The 26,457-nt window shown below is 46.5% G+C and overlaps 1 protein-coding gene across 3 annotated transcripts in view; it reads right to left on the bottom strand.

Moving 5' to 3' along the window:
- Positions 1-1,509: 1,509 nt before the first annotated feature.
- The window catches only part of kdm5bb (lysine demethylase 5Bb), a 44,136-nt gene continuing 19,188 nt past the window's right edge, over positions 1,510-26,457 (bottom strand). For 2 of the 3 annotated variants that reach the window (XM_080764269.1, XM_080764270.1), the window contains exons 14-29: positions 26,336-26,455; positions 25,649-25,843; positions 24,433-24,614; positions 22,738-22,862; positions 21,667-21,817; positions 20,430-20,550; positions 17,561-17,925; positions 16,434-16,572; positions 14,827-15,006; positions 13,946-14,110; positions 13,656-13,819; positions 11,629-12,046; positions 9,567-9,645; positions 5,492-5,685; positions 4,670-5,023; positions 1,510-3,745 (exon numbers count right to left, since the gene is read on the bottom strand). In XM_080764269.1, coding sequence (XP_080620395.1) covers positions 3,602-3,745; positions 4,670-5,023; positions 5,492-5,685; positions 9,567-9,645; positions 11,629-12,046; positions 13,656-13,819; positions 13,946-14,110; positions 14,827-15,006; positions 16,434-16,572; positions 17,561-17,925; positions 20,430-20,550; positions 21,667-21,817; positions 22,738-22,862; positions 24,433-24,614; positions 25,649-25,843; positions 26,336-26,455 — 3,096 coding nt within the window. In that variant the 3' untranslated portion in view covers positions 1,510-3,601. The remainder of the gene's footprint in view (positions 3,746-4,669; positions 5,024-5,491; positions 5,686-9,566; positions 9,646-11,628; positions 12,047-13,655; positions 13,820-13,945; positions 14,111-14,826; positions 15,007-16,433; positions 16,573-17,560; positions 17,926-20,429; positions 20,551-21,666; positions 21,818-22,737; positions 22,863-24,432; positions 24,615-25,648; positions 25,844-26,335; positions 26,456-26,457) is intronic. The other variant, XM_080764271.1, reaches the window with a different exon arrangement.

The following is a 26,457-nucleotide window of genomic DNA, read 5'->3' as shown; positions in this document are numbered from 1 at the left end:
CCCGCCTCTCTTTTCACTCCCTAATTTGGAGTAGAGCTGGGCCAATGGCAGTGCTGGCAGAAAGTACTCGGATTTTGGAGTCAAGTAAAAAGTGTAGCTTTGTTTCCAGTACAACTATACTTAACCCATTCCGGACGTCGGGAACCCCTTTTGGTGTTTTAACTCAAGCATTATGTTATGCTTTATAGCTATTGGAAAAATAGAAGATCTACAAGCTCATAGCGGGCCACCGAGTGATGCGCGGTACGCGCTTGTAGTAGGTCTGCTGTTTTTTAAAAGTGGTAAAAATGCGGCACAGATCTTTGAACATATATTCTTTCAGAGCGAACGTTTTTTCCGACGTCAGGCCTAAATGGGTGTTAAAGGGGTATGGTGGAAAAAGTACTCAAATGTAATGTAATGTATCAATACTGAAAAAATTACACAAAACCAATACAAAATGTACTCGAGTACAAAAGTGTTAATGTACTGTATGTGAAAATAAAGTATTAAAGTAGTACATTTGCGCGTAAAGGTTATTGTCCTTGGCTTGTAGATCGGCTATATGGCGTGTGACATGCACCCCACGTAAGATCACCCATGTAAAGCATTAATGAAATAATTAACCCCTTTTAGTGTTAGCATTACGTTGCGCTTTAGCTTTTGAAAAATAGCAGATCTACAAGCTCATAGCGTGCCACCGAGTGGCGCGCTACGAGCTTGTAGGTCTGCTATTTCTTTAAAAACGAAGAACGACGGACATAGAAACATAGCTTTTTCAGAAAACTGTCAGGATGTAGAAGACATTTTTAGAATCTGATCTCAGGTCAGAATGGGTTAAATACAAATGAGCATCGCACCTCATGTCACAGACATGCGCCAGAGCAAGTTCAGTCAGGAAACTGCAGTGCAGTTTGCCGGCGGCCGTTCATATAGGCCGCCTCAGCATCACGTTCTCGTTCACAATCATTCTCATCCAATCACACACTCCATCTTCATTCCGGCTATTTCAACTGGAAGTCTGCACTGCTCATGCTGCGTGCTTGATGCTGCGTGCATACTGATACTGCTGCGCTGCTGTCTGCTTAAACTTTTGCTGCTCACCCTCCTCCACCCCAGCTACCACCTGCCATTTTGGATCTGCTGTTTAGGTACGGGGGGATTCGGACTGGAGTTCCTATGGTTGGCAATAAGTGTAATAGTGTAATACATGTATAAGTGTAAGTGTAATATGTGTTATAAGTGTAATTAGTATAATAGTGTAATAGTGTAATAGTGAAAATAGTAACCCTCATAGCCTAATGTGCCAAATTTGGCACATACCTACATTTATATCCGCGGCAATGAACATATCTCGCCTGCCCAAAATGTAATTCCTGTAAACGCCACTGGAACCAACTGTGTTGCAACATTATGGAGTGAAAGGATCAAGCATTCGCATAATAGAACAAATGGATTTTATTCCACAATATAAACTGCCACGTCTTTAAACGAGCCCCCACACGCCCCCCCACCCCCCCTCCCCAAAAATAAAAAATAAACGATAAAAGACACACATCATCCCATGCTGGAGCGGTCAATGTATGCGGCTTCAACCTCGTCGGTCTGCTACATCGTTAAGCCGCCGTCGCGCACTCCCCGTCGCAACCACGGCGGCGTCGCGAGAGCAAAAACAAAGCTAGCCCATCCGCGAGCTCTAAACGTGGGCCGCGTCTTGTCCGTGCCGCGTTTTTAGAGCTCGGGTAGATCGGCGTTGTTGTCGTCGTTTGTGCCGTCGCGCGCCGTCGTGCGTTGGAGCATAAATTAGCCGTGACATCTCATCTATTCAGCATTCTGTACAGAAAAAATGAAAATAAAAATAAACGAAACAAACGGAAACGTCGCTAAAGCACCAACACATCAGCGGTAGAACCAAGCCTTTTTTTTCTCCTTTTTTTTTTTTTTTTTAAGGTAAATTCAGACAAACATTATTGCTCAGATAAATAAAGCTAAAACCTACAAGAAACAAAACAACTCGGGAATAATTATATTAAAATGCAATGTGCTAAACACCGGGTTTTAAAGAACAACAGACAAAAAAACTTTTTCTAACAAAACCATGAACAGAATTATGTTTTTCTTTTTACTCCCTAAGGGATTTGGGTGGGGGGTTGTCTCTGGTTTTTCATGCAAGGAGGGTTTCCAAAGATAATTATCGTTTTATATAAAAAAGCTTCATTAACTATAACACTCCATCGTGAGATGAAGCATATAGAGAGGTCTCCTACACACCGGGGCAGGTTTATTATAAATGAGATTAAAAATTGCCCTAAAATATATATATATTTTTAAAACTGTCATTTATGTCACGTGAACATCCTACATAGAACACAAATATTATGCGACGATAAAAACGGAATTTGAATTCGGAACAAAAAGGTAGATTTTTGGGGTTTCTCTGACTCTGAGAGTGTATGCAAATGTAACCAAATGGACTCGTATATGTGCACTCTCACAGTTACGGAGGCCATTCAAATTAAAAATGTCTGAGAACCACTGAATATGAATAGCTTTGAATATGAAATATCCGCTGGCGAGTATATGATATATATATATATATATTTTTTTTTTTACATTTTTCATGTGGTTTATTTCTTATTATATGCCCTACGGTATGTAAAGACCCTTAACCCATTCTGAACGGGAACCCATTTTGGTGTTTTTGGCATCATGTTATGCTTTAGCTATTAAAAAATAGCAGATCTACAAGCTCAGGCTACGAGCTTGTAGGTCTGCTATTTTTGAAAAATCGAAGAACGACTGACATTTTTAGAATCTGATCTCAGGTCAGAATGGGTTAATCAGACCAGTGTGTGTCCAGTGGAAACCTCGTAGGAATCTGATCTCAGGTCAGAATGGGTTAAATTAGGCTTAACCCTTAAATCCTCAAAGGGGGGTCTGGAGTTCGTCGAAGACCCCCCTTCTCCTTCACACCAATATAATGGATTTGCCATGCAAGCACTGTCCAACCTTTCCATTTAGAACAACCATATACATGTGTATAGGAAGAAAGAAATATATATATATATATATATATATGTAAACAATACAAAAACAAAACAAATAAAATAAATTGAACCGTATATTTCTGGACAACAGGTCAATAAAGAGAAAGGAGAAATAGCACCGTCGTTACAAAAAAAAAAAAGTGGGGTTTGGACATCGAGGGGAGACAGTCAGAGAGAAACCTCCGACGGCTTCCTTCCACAAACGGTCACTTCCTGGTGGTTCTCCTCGCTTCGTCGGCGCTGTCGTCGTTTTCTCGTCCACGTACCGCAAGTATACAGCTCACTCCCCCCCCCCCCGCCCCCCGCCTCGCGTCTATATCGTTTTATCAAACAGCTATAGCTCGCTGTTCGTGTTCGTGTCGTTTTGTATTTATGGTATGCCACGTCTGTCTCACTCGGAGGCGCTGCGTCTTTGGCCCCTCCCCTCCCTCTCTCTCTCGGTGGGGGTGTGTATGTGGCTCATTCATGGTACCGCCCCCCACACAGCTCGAGCCCCTCCCTCCCTCTCACTCGGTCGGTCGGTCGGGGGTTGCGTCTGTGACTGTATAGCGGCTCTCCCCCCCCCCCACCCCCCCTCACTTGGCGGGGGTGTGTCTGTTGTGGCTCATGGTACAGCCCACACAGACGTAGTCCTGGCTCCGCGCCAGCTCTGGAGTCATGCCCACGCACGCCTGGTGGAACCACTGGTTGCAGCTGCCGTCACACTGGACCCAGTCCACCTGGATGAGGGGAGACGCGTACAGGCAGTTTGTCAATTATCAATGATTTTGCTTCATTTAATTAATTAATTAACTGACAGTGAAGATGGACAGGAAAGAGGGAGGGAGAGACACGCAGCAAAAGGTCGTGGTGAACGGGACACGCCGTCAGGCCAGAGCCTAATTGGCATGCGCCTGGACCGCTAGGCCAGCGGGCAATATTACTTAGGAGAGTAATATGTTATTTGTGTTACTCATTACTTCTTTAAAAAGTTATATTACATTACTTATTACTTTGTTTCAAGAGCAAATATGACAGATTTATTTGACTACGTTACTTAAATCTTTATAGTTTTAATAATTCCATATTGGAACAATACCAAATACCCTTACAGGAGTAGTCAAAAATCAACCAAAGAAACAGGTTATGAGAAAACGTGATGATGTGTTTATCTCCGTCATAAAGAAAAGACTGTCATTAATAAAGAATAGGACCGTACACTGCCCAACTGCACGGTGCTGCGGGGTCACATTTAGCGAAGGAGAGGCGACGCTTCGCTCACCGACGACCTTCTCCAGGCATGATTACAGCGTTACTAATTATACAAACACTAGGCAAAGTCTGATCACCAAGACGTGAACAGCCTGTGATGATGCTCGGTATGGTGAAATACAAAAGAAAAAGAAAAATACAAGCACAGATAATACAAAAATGTAATGTAAAGCTCTAGTCACTTCCTGACTTGCCATGCCAACATAATTGAAATAAGAGTACCCCCAGACTAAAGTAGAGTCAAATAGAACCGAGTGGCCAGACTGACGAAAAGACAAACGTAAAAGCAAAAGTCCGGATATTCCAGGCTAACGACTGTGTGTGTGTGTGTGTGTGTGTGTGTGGGGGGGGGGGGGGGGGTTGTGGGTATAATAAAACAAATAACCTCCGACCTCATCTCCCTCCGGCAGCAGGCAGCTCTGCGCGGGACAGACGGCGATCTCGCCGTCGGACGACGAAGACGACGACGACTCCTCCTCCGCCTCGCCGCCGGACTGGGAGAAGTCGGAGCGCGGGGACGAGGAGGTGGAGGTGGCGCGGCGCTCGCTGCCGCCGCCGCCGCCGCCACCGCCGCTCTGCTTCTTATTCCGGTTCGTCTTCTGCCTCTTGTGACGCAGCAGCAGCTTCCGGTCCTCCTGGCTCCGGCGTTCTCCTCCCCCTCCCCCCTCCTCCTCCTCCTCCTCCAGGACGTCCCGCTCCAGCGGGCGCTTGGGCTTCTTCTTCTCTGCCGCGTCGTTGTCGACACCCTGGAAGCCCCAAAACAAGAAAAAAAAAGAAGAAAAAGAGAAGAGACGTTTTCTCTCTCCATCGGTTTTGACGTGCTGACATTTTTATATATACGATTTCATATCCACATTTTTTGCACTCGGGGATTGGTTTTTTATTGGGTCTGAACACGGATCAGATGTTGAGAAACAAAACATAATTCATGTCCATCTGTGGGGGGGGGGGGGGGGGGGGGGGACTCCGCGGGGGGGGAGGGGCTGTCAGACAGTAAATGTAGGCCCGACGTCGGAATATATAAAATAAAGCCTTCTGAAAGAATATATATTCAAAGATCTGTGGCACATTTCTACGACTTTTCAAAAACAGCAGACCTATAAGCTCGTAGCATGAGCTTGTAGGTCTGCTGTTTTTCAATAGATAAAGCATAACATGATGATTAGTTAAAAATTTAAAACACCAAAATGGGTTAAAAAAAACAAGGTGTATACCTCTGTCCGCGGGTGGCTCTTTCCCTGGGAGTGGTTGGTGCACAGCGCTGCAGTGTGGCTGTCGTCCTGCGGGGGCGCTGCTGTGCTCTGAGGAGGTGTGTTCAGCAGACTGTGGTACAGCCTGCTGACCTCTGGTAACCCCAGCGGGAGCAGCAGACCTTCCACCATCAGCTCCTCCAGGTCTGCATTCAACCCTGAAACGCACACACGCACACACACACGCACATACACACACACGCACACACACACACACACACACACACACGCACACACACACGCACACACACACACACACACACACACACACACACACACGCACACGCACACGCACGCACACAAGCACACACACGCGTAAATTAGATGATTCTTCAAAAAAAGCCTTGCACTTTCCCCTCCAGGTCACAGTTTTCCAATGTTTATGAAGAGTACAAATCCCATTCTCTTTTCCTACATTAAAAAAAATATATATATATATATATAATAATTTAAAAAAATCGAAAGCTTTTTATTTAAGCAATATTACACGAGAGGGTGTGGTTCAACGTAATTATTGCCACGACAGTGATGCGGTCAGGAACGAGGACGAAGTCGAGTTCCGCAGGCATCGATGAAGTGGCAATAATCACGTTAAACCACACCCTCTCGTGTAATATTGCAATTATACAACAGTTACCCTTAAAACTAAGAAACAAATCGCTGAAAGAACATATATTTTTTTAATGACAGACGTAGTCACTTAGGTTGCCACCTTTGAGATCTTGAAATAAGGGACACTTATATGTCCACGCGGGGGGGGGGGGGGGGGGGGTCGGGGTGGGTCACAAGGGGTAGTCAAGAAAGCTATAGGCTACTTCAAGTTTAAATTGCTTTATTAGCAATGAACATTCAAGTGCTGTTAATTTACATACAACAATTATAACCTGCCTGGAGACACTTAATAGCTGAATGAGGACAACAATACCTGCCTGGAGACACTTTGGCTACTGAATGAGGACAACAATACAATTAAACACTTTTTTAAACCCAAATTAAAAGCTTAATACAAAAATAAAGTGCAAAACATTTCCCCTTCCTCCTCCTTCAACCCTCTTGGCCAAAAATAGTAAAATAGTAAACAGCATATCCTCTTTGGTGTGTAGACAGTCAACAGTTAACATAACAGCTTCCCCTCTCTTCCTATAGCTGTGTTACTTCTTTTTCCAAAAAGTGTACTTCTTGTCACTCCTTGCAGCACTGAGTAGCTCTTTGTCTTTCAAAGCAGTGCTGTGAAACTCTGAACAGGACTGCTCAAAGTTGAGAGTGATCAGGAGCTCACTCCTCATGAGCTCCACTGAGCACCTGTTCCTGCTGTCACTCCACTTGTTGGTCATTCTGGAGAAAATCCTTTCCACATATCCAGTGGATGCTGGGATGCTCAGTATGTGGCTGATGATAGACAGCATGTTGGGCAGGTCAGATTCTTTAAAAATAGCCATCCACCTGCCAGCAACACCTTGGGACTTCCATAAGTTCCATTCATCCTCAGAATCTCCTCTGAGCCTCTTCTGGATGTTATTGGCTGCGGTGCATTCATCATAAAGCTCATCCATATTCACTTTATGGATGAGGTTGAGCTTAGTAGCCACCTTCTCAATGTCAGTGAAGGTCAATGTGTCATGGTGCAGAGAGAGAGGTTGCAGTGAGAACAGCCAGTTGTCTTCTGAAAAGTTGAACCATTTCTCAACATATCCAATTGCTGTGTTAAGAAACGCAGTGAAATCTGTGTATGCCCTGTTCGCATCAGGTGGAAGGAGCTTCTGCAGCTTCAATTTAGTTAAGTAGCCGTAGAACTGGTCATCTCGTCTCTGTGTGAGTTTTTCCTTGAAGTCATCCATGATGGAATATAACTCAACACAGGTGGTTGCATTACTCTCCAACTTCTTTACAACTTCCTCAAAGAGGGAGAGGATATTGTTGCAGAAGAGAAGGTAAACCTCCACTATGTCTCCATCTTCCTCATTTGAGTCTTCCTCTTCTCTGAGCTTTAACAAAGCTTGAATCTGTTTGGGACACTCAGCCCCCATGCTCTTGAAGTAAGACTTCAGTGCAGTCCAGGTTTGCATCAGTCGGTGGATGGCTGGATTAAGAGAGAGCCACCTGGTTGTGACATGTCGTAGGATTTCTTGGAACTGAACATCACAAAAGTCGCAAAACTCTTTGAGTGATTCTCTTCGTTTGGCAGATATGGAGAAGTGGCCATATACTTTCAGCACAACATTCTCCACATCTACAGTGAGCTGGTCTAATGCATACTTCACTGTGTTGTGCACTATGTGGGCATGGCAGTTCCCTTGCAGCAAATCTTTGTGTTTCTTCTTCAGGTTGGTGAAAACAGAGTTGTGAATTCCATAATTAACATTAGTGTTGTCTGCACTAAATGCTGTCACTTGATCCAATGACAAGCCACATTTTTCTAGGGATTGTTCAAGGAGAGCTACAATCCCGGCAGCTGACTCATCTGCATTCTCCACAAAGTCAAGCATTTTATTTGTGACCCCACCTTTTGGAGTGAAATATTGGACAGCAAGGGGAAACATCTTCCTGTTCCCTTTATTCGAGGCATCCGTCTGTATGGAAAATGGGAGGGGTGTTGCTAAGTCCTTGAGAACATCACCCACTGCTTTCGGAGCCAGGACATCTTTCACCAGTGCCTCTGCCTTTGTTCTCCCTATAGTCATCTTCTTCACTATTTTGGAATCATGGAGAATCTTTTGATTCAGCTTGTGTGCAGTAGCCTATGACTTTTATATCTGTATACTATTATGTATTGTGTATATGTGTTTTTCTTTGTATTTATTTTTGTATATGTGTATTTATTAACTGTAAATGTTCTTTAAATGGGCACAATATTTAATTATATTCACTCATTTATAATAAATACATGTTTATTTATTAGACTTTTAAAACTCAACATGAATAAACTATCAACCATAATAGTCTATTGAAATAGTCTAGGCATATGCCCAGCAGCCATTGACTATTGGGCGCTGGGCAGGAAAATAGAAATACTACTGACATCTTGTACACAAATATACACATACCGAATCGATTTCAGGGGTAGTTTGAGTCATGAAGAACTGTGACACTTCTTGATGGGTCTTCTGTGATCGTACATATCTTATGTTGCTCCCCTGAAGAATGCTGTTTGATGTCAGACAGTCCTCCATGCGCCACAGAAAACACACGCCGACATACAGTGCAGTTTGCTTTGTATTCATCTCCTGTGACGCTGCAAACCCAGGGATTTACCTCTTCCCATTCTCGTCTATATTTTTGAAGGCGTCTTTTTTTTTTTGCCGGTGGATTATCAGCTGTAGTAGCCGACATTTTTAAATTGCGCGGTGCGTGTGACAGGCTGTGGAGGGGCCGGGCATGCGGGCAGAAAGGCAGAGGATTTGGCACAGTGAGTCGGTGACGCGGCGCCGCAGAGGAGGGTTGAGAGCGCAGCACACACGGGGATGTTTTTTTTTGTCTCGCGGAAGGGGGGGTCCTCGCGGGAGGGGTGCCTCATACTCTATGGGTGCCTCCCGCGCCAGAACAATTGTGCTGTCTTTAATATTTCCCGTTTTATTTTTTTCATTATTGTTAAATTCAGTGTTGACGTGGTGTGACAGGCATTTAGGGAAATACGGAACAAACCGCGTTCCGTATTGATTCAATACGGGACGCATCATTTAATGCTCAAATAAAGGACGAATCCGTATTTTACGGAACGGGTGGCAACCCTAAGTCACTACGACCACAAATGTCCCAAGAAACTAGCTATAGCCTATAGCCACGAGTTTGCTATAGCGCTCTGGGAAAACAGAGCAGCTGAATTCTTTGTTTTGATTAGGTGGTGAGCGGTGCCGGTTTGATCCACGGCCAGAAGGCCGTTTCAACCAATCAGCTTGCTTCCTCGAAACGACCCGTTGTATAATTTATTTTATGAAACATAACAAGATATACAACATACCCCTGGAGCCCACTCTGAGAGTATATGTATATATATATATATATATATAAATATAAGTGAAGTGATGTAGTAGTGACTGACCCTGCAGAGGGATACATCTGTGCTCTGTGTAGAAGACAGCATGCTGCGTCCTGTTCCACTCTGGAGTCAGATACGGAGCCTGCATGGACGGACGGACGGACGGACGGACACACACACACACACACACACACACACACACACACACACACACACACACACACACACACACACACACACACACACACACACACACACACACACACACACACACACACAAGGAGCGTGTCTTGAGAGTGTACAGGGTTTGATGAGGTCAGATCAACATGATGGAATGTCAGAACAGGTCATACAGTATAATGGAGATCTAAGGGGGACATTCTCTGGAGTGTACAGGGTTTGATCAGCGCCCAGGAAGGGCCTGTTGAGGGCGCGGCTGCACTAATAACTTTGGGGCTATAGGCCCGTCTAGGGTTTGAATGGACGGGAATCAGTCAAAAGGGAGACGTCGAAGAGGAAGGATGGATGGGGAAGGATCAACATATGGCATATCAGAACAGGTTCTGATACTGTATCCATATATTAGTCTATACTTGCCAGCCCATACATGTATAGAGCCCCATTGTGAAGCCGGACATTTTGAGTATACCCTAAAGTTTCATGTCAGAAATGTTGAGCACGGGGTCCCCCAGCATGTAGAAACTGCCCGGATGCCAACTTGCATAATGTTGGGCAATTTTCATAATTAGCATAATAAGCTGGGGTACCATTAACATCCAATATAAGGCAACATTTTCACATTTTCATTATGCTTTAACCCATTTGGGCCTGACGTCGAAATAATATGGAAGAATATATATTAAAAGATTTGTGCCGCGCTTTAACGATTTTTCAGAAATAGCAGACCTACAAGCTTGCTTGTAGATTTTCAATAGCTAAAGTATGACAAAATGCTTAGTAAAAACGCCAAAAGGGGTTCCCGTCTAGAATGGGTTAAGTAGCAAGTGAAGGGTCAAACTAGGGGTTTCTCATGATTCTGAATCCATTGCATTCAGCCAAAACAAACGGCCATAGCCGTCGTCACAAATATGATGAGGTCACGGCAAAGTGGTTATGACCCAATTTAGCCCAAGGAGTGATTTTTGTGCAAAAACAATGCTCGCAATGGACTCAGAATGATGAAAAACAACTAATATGGAGATCTAAGGGTTTGAGGTTTGAGGTCAGATGAGTTGCTGGCCAGGACATCTCCATATACGGTATGGGCTTAACTGCGACAGCAGGTCGCATTTACTTATATATCCATCCCTGATGATGTCACGTGATGTCACGATGACATGGGCACCTGTGGGGTGTCCAGGGGGCTGATGTCATGTGATGTCACAGTGACCTGGGGGACTTAAAGGACCACTTCACCACTTTTCAACCTGTCTTCATATAATAGGTCCTCACTAATAATCCTGAAAAAATGGCACGATTCTTTTGTACTCAGTCCGTGTCTCATTGGAGGGCGGTGGGCAGTGACATCATCATTAGGCAGATTTCGGTGGCTTCCATTTTCGCATTGCAACTTTTCAGGACTAGAAAGCCTGCAGTTTCTATTAGCTTGTATTCCCCATCGATGATGTCACTGGAAGACGGTTTCTGAACTGCCCACGGCCCTCCCACAGCCCTCCGAGTAGAACATTTTTCTTTCATGATTATTAGTGAGGACCTATTATATGAAGATGCATGTCTTTTACTCCACTACAATTATTCCAAAACCTTAGTTACTATAGTTACTTTTTTTTTATTTGTATTACTAAACATACATTAACCCGTTTTGGGTGTCCCGGGTTTTAACTAAGCATTATTTAGCTATTGAAAAATAGCAGATCTACAAGCTCATAGCGCAGGTCTGCCATTTTTGAGGAGAAAAAAATGTGAAAATGCGGCACAAATCAGGCCTAAATAGGTTAACCCATTTTGGGGGCGGGAACCCCTTTTGGTGTTAGCATTATGTTACGCTTTGGCTATTGAAAAATAGCAGACCTACAAGCTCGTAGCGCGCCACTCGGTGGCGCGCTATGAGCTTGTCGGTCTGACAACTGACCGCCATGGCTAACGGCGCGCATGGAAGCCGCACCTGTGCGTTGTCGTCGTCCTCCGCCGCCACGTGCCCGGCGTGGTGCGCCGACGACGCCCAGCGGGTCAGAGTGGGCGGAGTCCCCGGCCGCTCCGCCTCCTCCGACCCGGAGGAGGAGGAGGCGAGCTGCAGCTGCGCGCGGCGCTGCCAGCGCAGGGCCCTCTCCACGGCGTGCTGCAGGGCGTCCCCCTCGGGGAGCCTGCAGGCCGCCTGCAGGGGGCGCTGCTGCTGCTGCTGCTGCAGCAGCAGCTGCTGCAGCGCCGCCAGCTGGGCGCGGGCCTCGCTCAGCGGAGGCTTCTTCCTCTGGTTGTCACACCGCCGGCACAGCGGGCAGATCCATGGCTCCGCCTCCGGCGCCGCCGCAACGACGACGGCGGCGGCGGACGGGTCCCTGACGCACACGCTGTGGAAGGCGTCCCTGCGCGCGCACGCACACGCACGCACACACACACACACACACACACACACACACGGTGTTTGGTTGGTTATACGAGAGGAAAAAGAAGAGCAGAGGGGAGTGCATTTACTTGGAGAAGCACCTCGTCCATTTGGGGGGGGGGGGGAGAAAGGCCGTCGGGATCCGGGAGTCGAACCCGCGGCACGCCGCCGTCAGGCTTGGCCCTCGGCAGCCTATAGGACGGTGCCCAGATGGGTGGAGCTATAACCGTCCGGGCCCCGCCCCCACCTCGTCCATGTTCATGTTGTGTTACACAGCTTGACTCTGGCTTGTCGTCAATCATTGGATTCAGCAGTGTGTTAATCAAGCATCGTTACATGAGAGGGTTGTGCTTTACCGTGATTATTGGCACTGCGGCCCCCGCTTATGCGGAACTCGGCTAAAGCAGCAACACTGTCGCCGTACGGGGCCAATAATCTAGGTTAGTGGTTTTCGACCAGTGGTCCTTGAGGGGGTTCAACCAGTGGTCCTTGAGGGGGTTCAACCAGTGGTCCTTGAGGGGGTTCAACCAGTGGTCCTTGAGGGGGTTCAACCAGTGGTCCTTGAGGGGGTTCAACCAGTGGTCCTTGAGGGGGTTCAACCAGTGGTCCTTGAGGGGGTTCAACCAGTGGTCCTTGAGGGGGTTCAACCAGTGGTCCTTGAGGGGGTTCAACCAGTGGTCCTTGAGGGGGTTCAACCAGTGGTCCTTGAGGGGGTTCAACCAGTGGTCCTTGAGGGGGTTCAACCAGTGGTCCTTGAGGGGGTTCAACCAGTGGTCCTTGAGGGGGTTCCAGGTGGTCTCCAGTTAAATGACAGTTTTAGTCGGTTGGTGACCAAATGGACCCTTATTAGAACTTTGTCTCTTGAGAGAGCGTAAAGTGAAACCTGTGGTTTCATTTTACGCTCTCAAGAGTTCAATTATTGTTAAACATCGGGCATGACTTAAATGTACAAGAAGTCTACACAATTAGAGAACGTAGAATAATTGTTATATTGATCAACGACTGCCTGTGAATCTCTCCTAATGGTATACCAACAGCAATTACGACTAAACAACTAAATATTTTGGGTCCGATCAAATCTTATCAAATGGCGGTCCGTATAGGCTCAAATGCCAAATATGTAATGGGGCCTTGATGTGAAAAGGGTTGAAAACCCCTGATCTGGGTAAACAATTTACAATTTACAATTTAGGCATTTAGCAGACGCTCTTAATCCAGAGCGATTTACATTAAGCAAGAACAAAAAGCATGGGGAATACATCACATAAAAACATTTATCATGAAACATGCGTAAGCTAAGAAAGTAACTATAACAGTGGAATATCTATAATGAAATAAGCTATACATCTATACTACTATGATATACATTATGTACTATGACGTGCTATGACTACATACAATGCACTTATGCTGTTTACATAACATGCTATAAGTCTGTATCAAATGCTAAACGCAGACCCTTGAGTGTATTGCTGAAAAACTCAAATAAAAAGGGTCCCGACCCGTGTGTGTGTGTGTGTGTGTGTGTGTGTGTGTGTGTGTGTGTGGGTCGGGGACCAAGTGGTTACTATATACTATAGGGCCTATACCTGCACAGCTCGCACTGCAGCATGGCACCCATGGGCGCCTTGTGGCACACGCACACCTTCAGGGCGCTGCAGTCGGCGGCGGGGAGGAGCTTGGACTCGTTGGACGCCCGGAGAGCGAGGAGCGCCTCCATCTCGCAGAGCCGCACCTCCTCCAGCGTCGCCATCTGGTGGAGGGAAAAACACCACGGCACGCGTGAATGTCTCGTTGAATTGTGAACGCAAATCAACGATGTCAAGTGTGTTCGTGTGTGTGTGTGTGTGTGTGTGTGTGTGTGCGTGCGTGCACGTACAGCAGAAGTAGTGTCTTTGCAGTGCGTGAGGGTCTCCTCCACGTCCCGGAGCGTGCTCAGACTGCACCCTTTCTTCTTCCCGCTCGGAGGCCAGTCTTTAGCCTTCTTGTTCTTCCTCTTGGGAGAGGCCACGCCTCCCGTGACCTCACACCTGGGACACAGCACCTGGTAGAGGAGCCAAAAAAAAAAAACACTACGTCACCTCCTGTGCCAGCGAGTAACGCACTGGGTGTGTTTACCTCCAGTATAAGACGAAGGCAGAGTGTGTTTACCTCCAGTATAAGACGAAGGGAGAGTGTGTTTACCTCCAGTAAAGGTGAAGGCAGAGTGTGTTTACCTCCAGTAAAGGTGAAAGGAGTGTGTGTTTACCTCCAGTAAAGGTGAAGGCAGAGTGTGTTTACCTCCAGTAAAGGTGAAGGCAGAGTGTGTTTACCTCCAGTAAAGGTGAAGGCAGAGTGTGTTTACCTCCAGTAAAGATGCAGGCAGAGTGTGTTTACCTCCAGTAAAGGTGAAAGGAGAGTGTGTTTACCTCCAGTAAAGGTGAAGGCAGAGTGTGTTTACCTCCAGTAAAGGTGAAGGCAGAGTGTGTTTACCTCCAGTAAAGGTGAAGGCAGAGTGTGTTTACCTCCAGTAAAGGTGAAGGCAGAGTGTGTTTACCTCCAGTAAAGGTGAAGGCAGAGTGTGTTTAGCTCCAGTAAAGGTGAAGGCAGAGTGTGTTTACCTCCAGTAAAGGTGAAGGCAGAGTGTGTTTACCTCCAGTAAAGGTGAAGGCAGAGTGTGTTTACCTCCAGTAAAGGTGAAGGCAGTGTGTGTTTACCTCCAGTAAAGGTGAAGGCAGAGTGTGTTTACCTCCAGTAAAGGTGAAGGCAGAGTGTGTTTACCTCCAGTAAGGTGAAGGCAGAGTCCTTCCCGAGGAACATGGCGGCGGTGGCCTCCCTCCACTCCTGCAGCTCAGTGACCAGAGCCTCCAGCCGGTCCAGGGGCTCCAGGTGGACCTGGATGGCCTGGCCTCGGAGCACCATGTCGGACAGCACATCCAGCACGGGAACGCACGCCCCCGCCTGGAGGAACACGGCATTACACGTTAGTACCGTCTATAAAGACTACTTATAAAGACTAATCCGCGACGGTGTCGACGGCAAGCAATGCAACGCAAGAGTACGAGTATAAAATGAACCCAGTCAGATTCTAAATGCTGACACCATTATATATCTTTTAAGCTGACGATTAATTGTCAAACTAATAATTGCGATTAGCGATTGTGTTTTTTGCACATTCTTTAGGAGCGTTACAATTTGTATTCCTGTCGTAATCACAAATTGCAGATATGACAACTTATATATGACACGTCATAGCGTTACTATAATAATGATATCATAGTACGTCTCTGTCGGGTGGACACGTCATAGCGTTACTATAATAATGATATCATAGTACGTCTCTGTCGGGTGGACACGTCATAGCGTTACTATAATAATGATATCATAGTACGTCTCTGTCGGGTGGACACGTCATAGCGTTACTATAATAATGATATCATAGTACGTCTCTGTCGGGTGGACACGTCATAGCGTTACTATAATAATGATATCATAGTACGTCTCTGTCGGGTGGACACGTCATAGCGTTACTATAATAATGATATCATAGTACGTCTCTGTCGGGTGGACACGTCATAGCGTTACTATAATAATGATATCATAGTACGTCTCTGTCGGGTGGACACGTCATAGCGTTACTATAATAATGATATCATAGTACGTCTCTGTCGGGTGGACACGTCATAGCGTTACTATAATAATGATATCATAGTACGTCTCTGTCGGGTGGACACGTCATAGCGTTACTATAATAATGATATCATAGTACGTCTCTGTCGGGTGGACACGTCATAGCGTTACTATAATAATGATATCATAGTACGTCTCTGTCGGGTGGACACGTCATAGCGTTACTTCTCAGGATTTACATTCAAAAGCATCAAAAGTAGCAGATGGACGCGTCGCTTGTGGATCTGCTATACTTTTGATTATTTTTGTGTGACGCTGTAGTGTGATCAAGCAGGGCGTTCATTCATGAAAACGGTTACAATATCGTTATCCTCATAGCATAGTTGCCCTGTGTCCTATTTTGAAGGTTTTCAGGAAAAGAAAAAAGGTACTCTCAACTCATTCTGGGGGCGGCAACCCCTTTTGGTGTTAGCATTATGTTATAGCTTTAGCTATTGGAAAAATAGCAGACCTACAAGCTCGAGCTTGTAGGTCTGCTATCTTTTGAAAAATCAAAGAACGACTCACACAGAAACTTTTTCAGAAAACTGTCAGGATGTAGAAGACATTTTTTTTTTTTTTAATCTGATCTCAGGTCAGAATGGGCTAAAGTAACAATGTAATCCAGGGGGGTAGTTGCCGTGGATGGAACCACAGGCGTGTGAGGCTCAGCTTAAAAACTGTTTGAGGACCAGCCGCACCAACAAAACCATCCTGACCTGAACGTCCTCGGCCTCCTGCAGCCACTCCCTGGCTCTCCTGACGGAGTCCTTCAGCAGCAGCATGCTGGGCAGCTGAGCGGGGATGGAGCCCGCCTTCTCTGCGGCCGCACTCAGGGTCTCTATGGAGTGGGGCGGTCTGTGGGGAAAACACAACGTCTGTGAGCCACCATCATCAGACATGGCGCGGAGGAGAACAAGAAAATCTGGCAGTCAATGAGTTTCTTTGACAGGAAAAGACTCGCTCTCACCGTATAGAAAAAGAAGTAAAACTCCTTAGACTGAGACTTGGAAAAGGACGTTTGGACCGAAACGTTTGCTTTCTGATTGCACCATGAGCACAGAGCACCATAAAAGCATGATAAAAGAAAAGAAAAAAATGTTTCCTAAGTCTCAGTCTAAGGAGTTTTACTTCTTCTTCTATACGGTGAGCGAGTCTTTTCCTGTCAAAGTTTCCCTTGTGTTTTTGAGACCACCGCTATACCGTAGTCAAGTTTGAAGAAAAAGGACGAAGAAAGGCGCAACAGTTTTCTCAGTGCTTCAGTCAATGAGTTTCAATATTAAAAAAAACATTCGCTCTGAAAGAATATTATATTCAAAGATTTTTTACATTTTTACGATTCTTCAAAAATAGCAGACCTACAAGTCACTCGGTGGCGCGCTTATACGAGCTTGTGGATCTTCTATTTTTCAATAGCTAAAGTATAACATAATGCTTAGTTCCCGACCCAGAATGGGTTAATAATGGGTCAACTCTACCAATTAACCCTGGCCCTCTCAGGCCCCATACACACACACACACACACACACACACACACACAGAACACATTGTTCCGTGTCTGGGGGGCGCGGTGGTTGCAGTCACAAGTGTGTCTCGTCTGTGTTTAACGAATGCATCTGCAATGGGAGTCACATGGTTTGACCAAACATTTGTGTTTGATGGCCGTGTTCTGCCCATCAAACTAAGATGTTTGGTCAAACCATGTGACTCCCATTGGAAAAGCATTGTGGCGGCCGTTAAACACAGACCAGACACGTGTGTTTTGACATGTGCGCATGTGGGCCTATATGACCGTGCTTTCAGCAGACCACAACGGGGTCAATCAACTCTAACTAATTCACCTCACCTGGCCCTCAGCAGCGCGCCGGCCCTCTCCTCCCAGTGCTCCGACACCGTGAGCAGCTCCTGCAGGCGCGCCATGGCCCTCTCCGTGGCGGCGTGCGGCGGCGCCAGGCCCACGCCCTGGTCTATGAGCCGCCGCATGGCCTCCAGGCCGGCGCTGGCGGGGCGCTCGCCGGCCAGCCGCCGCACGCCGTCCAGCCAGCGGGCCTGCTCCAGCCGCGCCCGCAGGGCCGGCAGCTCGGGCAGCTCCACGTCGAAGTGGGCGCTGGCGTCCAGCAGGCTCTGGATGTGGGCCACGGCCGGCGGCTCCTCGTCCGACAGCAGCTTCTCGCTGTGCTGCTGGAAGTCCTCGATGCCGTTGAGCAGCTCCTGGGATGAGAGGGAGGAGGGGGGCGTGTTGTTTTAGTGGGTGCACTCTCTGTTCCACCGGGGCGCGTTTGCGTCTCCGTCGCGTGCGTCAAAAAACGAACCGGGGGGCGATTTTTAATGGTGACGGAGACGCGACGCGACGCGGGCAGTGGAGCCACCCTTCACGGTTGATTACTATCCAGTGAGTGCAATCATCTATCTAAAGAAAACTCACACACCTGCCTTAACTAGGCCAAATGTCACAGTGACCTCTTTCTAATCAAGGAGGCCTTTTGATATAGGGGGTCCTTAAATCTTTCAAAAAGAAAGCCTTTCAAACATTATAACGGCATACAAATATAAATGACATTATAAAACAACACAGAGGGCGTTCCGCAAAGACCGTCCGTTATGGGCTGTTTGCGTCGCTATAGCCGCTTAAACCCGTTTTGGACTGAGGTTCATTAAAAAAACAAAAGGCTTCTAAAATCCTATTTTTTTTTCTTTCTGAAAACCATGTTTCTATGTCAGTGGTACTCAACCTTTTTCATGTCAAGGAAATTGACATTGAAATTGATTGAATTATCTCTATTGGGCCACGGACCCCCCCCCCATCTCAAAATATGTAGTTCCAGGGACCCCTCAGAAGCCAATATTTTAGTTAAAAATGAAATATATATTCAAAGATTTGTGCCACATTTTCACGACTTTAAAAAAAATAGCAGATCTACAAGCTCGTAGCGCGCCACTCGGTGGCGCGCTACGAGCTTGTAGATCTGCTATTTTTCAATAGCTAAAGTAGAACAGAATGCTTGAAACACCAAAAGGGGTTCCCTCCCCAAAAATGGGTTAAAAACAATACTACTGCTAGTGTCATTTAGTCTTTCTGAATACAATTCCATTCTTTGTTGTAGTCTATTTTAGTTGTTTGGTATATACAATGTGTGTCATCAAGTGCCACGGGCTGAGGCGGAGTCTGAAGAGGTGAGTCTCCAGATTATGTGTGGAACACCGGGAGTGCAAGTCTGCAGTTGAGTGACTGCACGTCACGTCATCCCTGTGAATACGTGGCGCTGCCTTCAGCAGTGAATATCAGGTGACAGGGTGTGGCGCAAAGTTATAATAGTTTAGTTTTTTTTCCATTATAGTTTAGTTTTAGTTAGTTTTGACATTACGTTTTTCTAATTCAGTTAGTTTGAGTTAGGTTTTAGAGCGGGTTTGCTAGTTTTTATTTCGGTGAAAATGCTTAGTTTTAGTTTAGTTATTGTTTAGTTTTAGGTTTTTTTCGTACTTTGGTTTATTTGTGGGTTAGGGTTAGCGTGGCTAACAACTTGTTGGAGAAATGAAGAAATTAATCGAATGAATTTAAAAAGGACTATATTATAAATATCCGGAAAAGGCAAATAAATATTGATTAAAACTAAGGGTATTTTGTCTATAATTCCATGCACGTCATCACTGCAGCTAATCTGAATATGAGGTGACAGGGTGTGTGTGCTGGTACCTTCAGCAGTGTGAATATGAGGTGACAGGGTGTGTGTGCTGGTACCTTCAGCAGTGTGAATATGAGGTGACAGGGTGTGTGTGTGTGCTGCATGGTACCTTCAGCAGTGTGAATATGAGGTGACAGGGTGTGTGTGCTGGTACCTTCAGCAGTGTGAATATGAGGTGACAGGGTGTGTGTGCTGGTACCTTCAGCAGTGTGAATATGAGGTGACAGGGTGTGTGTGTGTGCTGCATGGTACCTTCAGCAGTGTGAATATGAGGTGACAGGGTGTGTGTGCTGGTACCTTCAGCAGTGTGAATATGAGGTGACAGGGTGTGTGTGCTGGTACCTTCAGCAGTGTGAATATGAGGTGACAGGGTGTGTGTGCTGGTACCTTCAGCAGTGTGAATATGAGGTGACAGGGTGTGTGTGTGTGCTGCATGGTACCTTCAGCAGTGTGAATATGAGGTGACAGGGTGTGTGTGCTGGTACCTTCAGCAGTGTGAATATGAGGTGACAGGGTGTGTGTGCTGGTACCTTCAGCAGTGTGAATATGAGGTGACAGGGTGGAATACTAACAACTCACCCCGGTGCTTGCCCGTTTTTCCTCCCGGAATTTCCCCCAGTGAGGGGGATAACTTTGTAATATGCTATTGGCTGTTTGTATTCTTTTTGGAAAAATATAAAAAGATACTCCTGTGGAAAGGCTATATTATTTTACTTATATTGACCCTATAAACAATGTAGTATTATTTAGTATATGTAAGGTTTTGCCCACTCAAATGGTACCTCGTCAGATAATCCCCACATATCCTACAACAACTTCTGTGAACAGACTTCACTGTAGTAGCTTTTCATAAATTATATTTGTACTTGGGCTGTTCTGCTGTCATGAAAGTTTATAGCTAGAGAAATTCAAAGTCCAGCCGTCTGCTGTCCAGCCTCTCCCACCCCTCACTGGGGAAAATACTGGGAGGAAAACAGAAACGGGGTGAGTTGTCTTGTTGTCACCACAGGGTGTGTGTGCGCTGCATGGTACCTTCAGCAGTGGGGCTTGGGGCAGACTGCAGGGAAGGTTGTAGAGCTGCCTGACGAACGAACGCAGCTCCTCCACGGTGAGCAGACTGTGGGAGGACTTTCCTGTCCCGCACCGCCGGTACCTAAAAGAAAAACAACATAAAACACATGGGTTAATACCCATCTCACACCAGTACCTAAAAGAAAAACAACATAAAACACATGGGTTAATACCCATCTCACACCGGTACCTAAAGAAAAACAACATAAAACACATGGGTTAATACCCATCTCACACCGGTACCTAAAGAAAACAACATAAAACACATGGGTTAATACCCATCTCACACCGGTACCTAAAGAAAAACAACATAAAACACATGGGTTAATACCCATCTCACACCGGTACCTAAAAGAAAAACAACATAAAACACATGGGTTAATACCCATCTCACACCGGTACCTAAAGAAAAACAACATAAAACACATGGGTTAATACCCATCTCACACCGGTACCTAAAGAAAAACAACATAAAACACATGGGTTAATACCCATCTCACACCGGTACCTAAAGAAAAACAACATAAAACACATGGGTTAATACCCATCTCACACCGGTACCTAAAGAAAAACAACATAAAACACATGGGTTAATACCCATCTCACACCGGTACCTAAAAATCATCATCGTATAAACACTGGGGAAAAAGTGGCTAAAGTTTAAAATAGTGGCTAAAAAGTGGTTAAAAGCTATAAAGTGCCGCAGATGCGTTCCAGGTCTTCATGGGTTAATCCATTTTAGGCCTGACGTCAAAAAAGAAAAAAACCCATGTTTCTAATTCTATATCAGTGGTTCTCAATATTTTATGTCAAGGACCACAATTATATTATAATGCCGCCGACCCCCATCTGAAAATACGTTGTTCCAGGGACACCCCGAGAAGCAAAGATTTGAGTTAAAAACTGAAACTCTGAAAGAATATATATATATATATTCAAAGATCGCAGGCACATTTTCACGACCTTTCAAAAATAGCAGACGTACAAGCTCGTAGCTCGGTAGCTTGTATAGATCTGCTATTTTTTCAACAGCTAAAGCATAACATAATGCTTAAAACACCAAAAGGGGTTCCCGCCCCCAAAATGGATCAATCGAGGGAATTCACACTGCCATCTGCAGTACCTGGTCTACAAATACAGTACATATACAGTACCTGGTCTACAAATACAGTACATTATACAGTACATAATACAGTACCTGGTCTGCCGCTTGCCGTTCAGCAGCTGCTGCGCCACGGAGGAGCACTTCTCGCCGTCCTGCGTGACGAGACGCAGCCGCCGCAGCAGGTCGCTGTTGGGGAACAGCTTGGCCTCCGATTCGCCGAGGAGCGACCGGAACGTGGCCAGACCTGAGACCAGAGTGACGTCATCGTGAGGGGAAAGTATTCATAACACAGTTAAACCCGTTCTGACCTGAGATCAGATTGGTATGGTTGGTATAGCAGCATCAATTAGATGTTATTTTTTTAATGATAGGGGCAGGTATAAATAAGATCTATCTTCTTCCTGCTCCTTTTCTTTTCTGCTATGGAATATGTAAAAAAAAATGAGTACAAAGTAAAATGAATATAATCATGTAAAACCATAACTGAAATGAAACATGGTTGAGTTTGCAGATCTGCTATTATCGGTGTGCAACACAACAGAGTATGAATCAAGGCTGTCCAAATCGAGAGTAAAGCCGAGTTCACACACTATACTATTATCAACGATAATATATATTGAAGTAAGTATATGTTGAAGTATGCTGCCACACTATAGAGCGTCGCAGTCCCGCCCCCTTTCATGACGACGCCAGGGCCCCAGGAAATAGTTTCCAATGCATTTTCCCCCCCATAGACATTTCAAAAAGTATTTATTTAAAGACCTTATAAGCGTCGTACGAAGCCAACTCTTGACTCGTGACAAATCATGACAACAAACACAATATCTTGGACCAAACAAATAATTACAAAGAAGAAAAACAACAAAAATAAAAGTGTTTAAACCTGCCGTTTTCTTCTTCTTTCAAATTATTTGTTCAGGCTTGAAAGTTTGTTGTCATGATTTGTCACGACAAGAGTTGGCTTTGTCCGCCGCGGCGTATAAACGTCTTTAAATAAAATACTTTCTGAAAAGTCTATGAGGAAAATGAACGGGGGATTTCTTTTCCGGGTCTCTCTCTCTCTCTCTCTCTCTCTCTCGAGGGGGGGGGGGGGGGGGGGGGGGGGGCGGGACTGTAACGCTCTATAGAACAGTTTCCGACAACTCGCGGCTATGAATCGCGGACCTTTCTTCTTGTCCAGTTTGGCGTCCAGGGCGGCAGTGACCCGCGACGCCCACTGGTCGTAGAGCTCCGCCCTCCGTTTGACCGCCGTCATCATGGGGTAGAGGTCGTCCAGTGTGTGTCTGAAACTGGGACAGAGAGAGAGCAACACCAGAGACATGTCGGTTTGAACAAACATAAGGTCCAGTGTGTGTCTGTAACTGGGACAGAGAGAGAGCAACACCAGAGACATGTCGGTCTGAACAAACATAAGGTCCAGTGTGTGTCTGTAACTGGGACAGAGAGAGAGCAACACCAGAGACATGTCGGTCTGAACAAACATAAGGTCCAGTGTGTGTCTGTAACTGGGACAGAGAGAGAGCAACACCAGAGACATGTCGGTCTGAACAAACATAAGGTTCAGTGTGTGTCTGTAACTGGGACAGAGAGAGAGCAACACCAGAGACATGTCGGTCTGAACAAACATAAGGTCCAGTGTGTGTCTGTAACTGGGACAGAGAGAGAGCAACACCAGAGACATGTCGGTCTGAACAAACATAAGGTTCGCGAACACTGGGTCGGGGGGACCCTCAAGGTCGGACCTACAAGGGTCCAATTTGTATGGGTCCCTTTATTTCCTGTCCATTTTGTTTTTAATTGGTATTACTTCAAGAGGAAGTGAGGACGCTGGCGTCGACTGTTCGCCGCTTCACCTCCCCGATGTATGAATGAATGAACCGTTGTAAAGCACTTTGAGTAGGCACGTATAGTGCATAGAAAAGGGCTATAAAAATGCAATTCATTCAAGGGGACATAACAGGTCTTACTACAGCGTCAGACGGTCTATAGGGGACATAACAGGTCTTACTACAGCGTCAGGCGGTCTATAGGGGACATAACAGGTCTTACTTCAGTGTCAGGCGGTCTATAGGGGACATAACAGGTCTTACTACAGCGTCAGGCGGTCTATAGGGGACATAACAGGTCTTACTTCAGTGTCAGGCGGTCTATAGGGGACATAACAAGTCTTACTTCAGTGTCAGGTGGTCTATAGGGGACATAACAGGTCTTACTTCAGTGTCAGGCGGTCTATAGGGGACATAACAAGTCTTACTTCAGTGTCAGGTGGTCCAGGGGACATAACAGGTCTTACTTCAGTGTCAGGCGGTCCAGGGGACATAACAGGTCTTACTACAGCGTCAGGCGGTCTATAGGGGACATAACAGGTCTTACTTCAGTGTCAGGCGGTCTATAGGGGACATAACAGGTCTTACTTCAGTGTCAGGCGGTCTAGGGGGACATAACAGGTCTTACTTCAGCGTCAGGCGGTCTATAGGGGACATAACAGGTCTTACTTCAGTGTCAGGCGGTCTAGGGGGACATAACAGGTCTTACTACAGTGTCAGGCGGTCCAGGGGACATAACAGGTCTTACTTCAGTGTCAGGCGGTCTATAGGGGACATAACAGGTCTTACTACAGCGTCAGGCGGTCTATAGGGGACATAACAGGTCTTACTACAGCGTCAGGCGGTCTATAGGGGACATAACAAGTCTTACTACAGCGTCAGGCGGTCTATAGGGGACATAACAGGTCTTACTTCAGCGTCAGGCGGTCTATAGGGGACATAATAGGTCTTACTTCAGTGTCAGGCGGTCCAGGGGACATAACAGGTCTTACTTCAGCGTCAGGCGGTCTATAGGGGACATAACAATTCTTACTTCAGCGTCAGGCGGTCCAGGGGACAGTCACACAGGTCCTGTACGTGGTGCAGACACACCAGGACCCCCGGGCTGCAGGGACAGGTGACGGCCGACAGGTAGCAGGTGGTGCGACACTTGGCGCACTGCCTCTCGTCGTCCTGCAGGTGGTCATAGCGCGCTTCCTTGCACTGCAGCACCCCCTGGTGGAGCAAACACAAACACGACACTCTGAAGGTTGTGTTTTTGACTCCTACAAGCAGCAATGTCCACCTGTGTACCTGTGTACCTGTGTACCTGTGTGTGCACGTGAGCATGAGTATGTTACTTATTTATACCAGTAGGGGGCACCAGAAACAGAGAGAGGGGTGTTGCTGTGCCTGCTAATGAGAGAGAGAGAGAGACAGAGAGAGACAGAGAGAGAGGGGGGTGTGGGGGGGAATTGCACCACTCAGTTCACACGGGTGTGATTTTTTTGTTTGTGAACACGTGTGGTATAATGTGGCTACAATTGACGGTTCCGCCGCAATGGTTGATTTTACACTTTGTTGCATGCTGAAAAACACATTGTGAGCTTAAGTCATAGATGCTATTTTCAGACGCAACCAAACCAAAAAAATGACTCTTCTCCATTAGTCCCTCCCTGACATTTAGTCTAGTTTTTATGTGTCGACGAAATTGTCAATACATTTAGTCTTTAGTTTTTATTCATCATAGCTTAGTTTCGATTGTGTTCGCTCTGTCCGACAGGATCACACTACATCTCTCTCTCTCTCTCTCTCTGTGTGTGTGCCTGTAATAAATATCCATCCATCTTCATCACTTTACACCCATTCTCATCCCTCGTTGTATTCTTTGTGACAGTTGGAATCAAGCCCCGCCCGCTCAGGACAAGCAACATAAATGCCCCCCCTCTCCCCGCCTCACGAGCACACAAACTCACATTCTCCTCCCCTCTGTATCGCACGACGTGTCCACACAGACACAGACTTGCGCGCACACCGACCGCACATAGACTTGCGCGCACACAGACTCGCGCGCACACAGACTTGCGCGCACATAGACTCGCGTGCACACAGACTCGCGCGCACACAGACTCGCGCGCACACAGACTCGCGCGCACACAGACTCGCGCGCAGCTAGCAGAGCGGGACGGCCACCTCCACCCCACGCACGCAGACACACTTCACATACATGAGCCGAGCGAAGTCGCGGAGACATGTCCCCCCCCCCTCACCATCTTCCTGACTCTGTCCCTCACGTCCTTCTCGTCTCGGATCATGATGGTCATGTCCCTGTGGACGGCCGACGCCACCACCACGTCCAGCGTGGCGGCCTTGGACGCCATGTTGACCACCATCTCGTCGTGGGAGAAGACGTTGTAGCGGTGCAGCATGCGGTAGTGGTCCACGCACTGGCGGCCCAGAGGCATCTGTGTGGAAGCACAGAAACGTTTACACTGACGGCCCAGAGGCATCTGTGTGGAAGCACAGAAACGTTTACACTGTCTGTACAGAGGCATCTGTGTGGAAGCACAGAAACGTTTACACTGACGGCCCAGAGGCATCTGTGTGGAAGCACAGAAACGTTTACACTGACGGCCCAGAGGCATCTGTGTGGAAGCACAGAAACGTTTACACTGACGGCCCAGAGGCATCTGTGTGGAAGCACAGAAACGTTTACACTGACGGCCCAGAGGCATCTGTGTGGAAGCACAGAAACGTTTACACTGACGGCCCAGAGGCATCTGTGTGGAAGCACAGAAACCTTTACACTGACGGCCCAGAGGCATCTGTGTGGAAGCACAGAAGCCGTTACACTTTAAATTATCCAAAAGTTAAATAAATACAACACGTGTGTGTTTAAAAGGAAAAGGCTGAGAATCAGTGATCAGTGATAAGGATGGATGGTTCACAAAACAGACCCAGTCCACAGTGCAGAAGTTGACGGCCTCGGCGAAGTTGAACCCCTGGTTGAATCCACTGTGATAGGCCCTGGGGAAGGTCACCACGAACTCCCCAGCACACTGGTTGGTTCTGTAGATCT

The sequence above is a fragment of the Protomyctophum bolini genome (genome assembly GCF_963924005.1).
Source record: "Protomyctophum bolini genome assembly, chromosome: 5".
Classification (NCBI taxonomy): Eukaryota; Metazoa; Chordata; class Actinopteri; order Myctophiformes; family Myctophidae; genus Protomyctophum; species Protomyctophum bolini.
The sequence above is the reverse complement of the archived record's forward strand: the minus strand, read 5'-3'. Positions and strand labels throughout refer to the sequence as shown.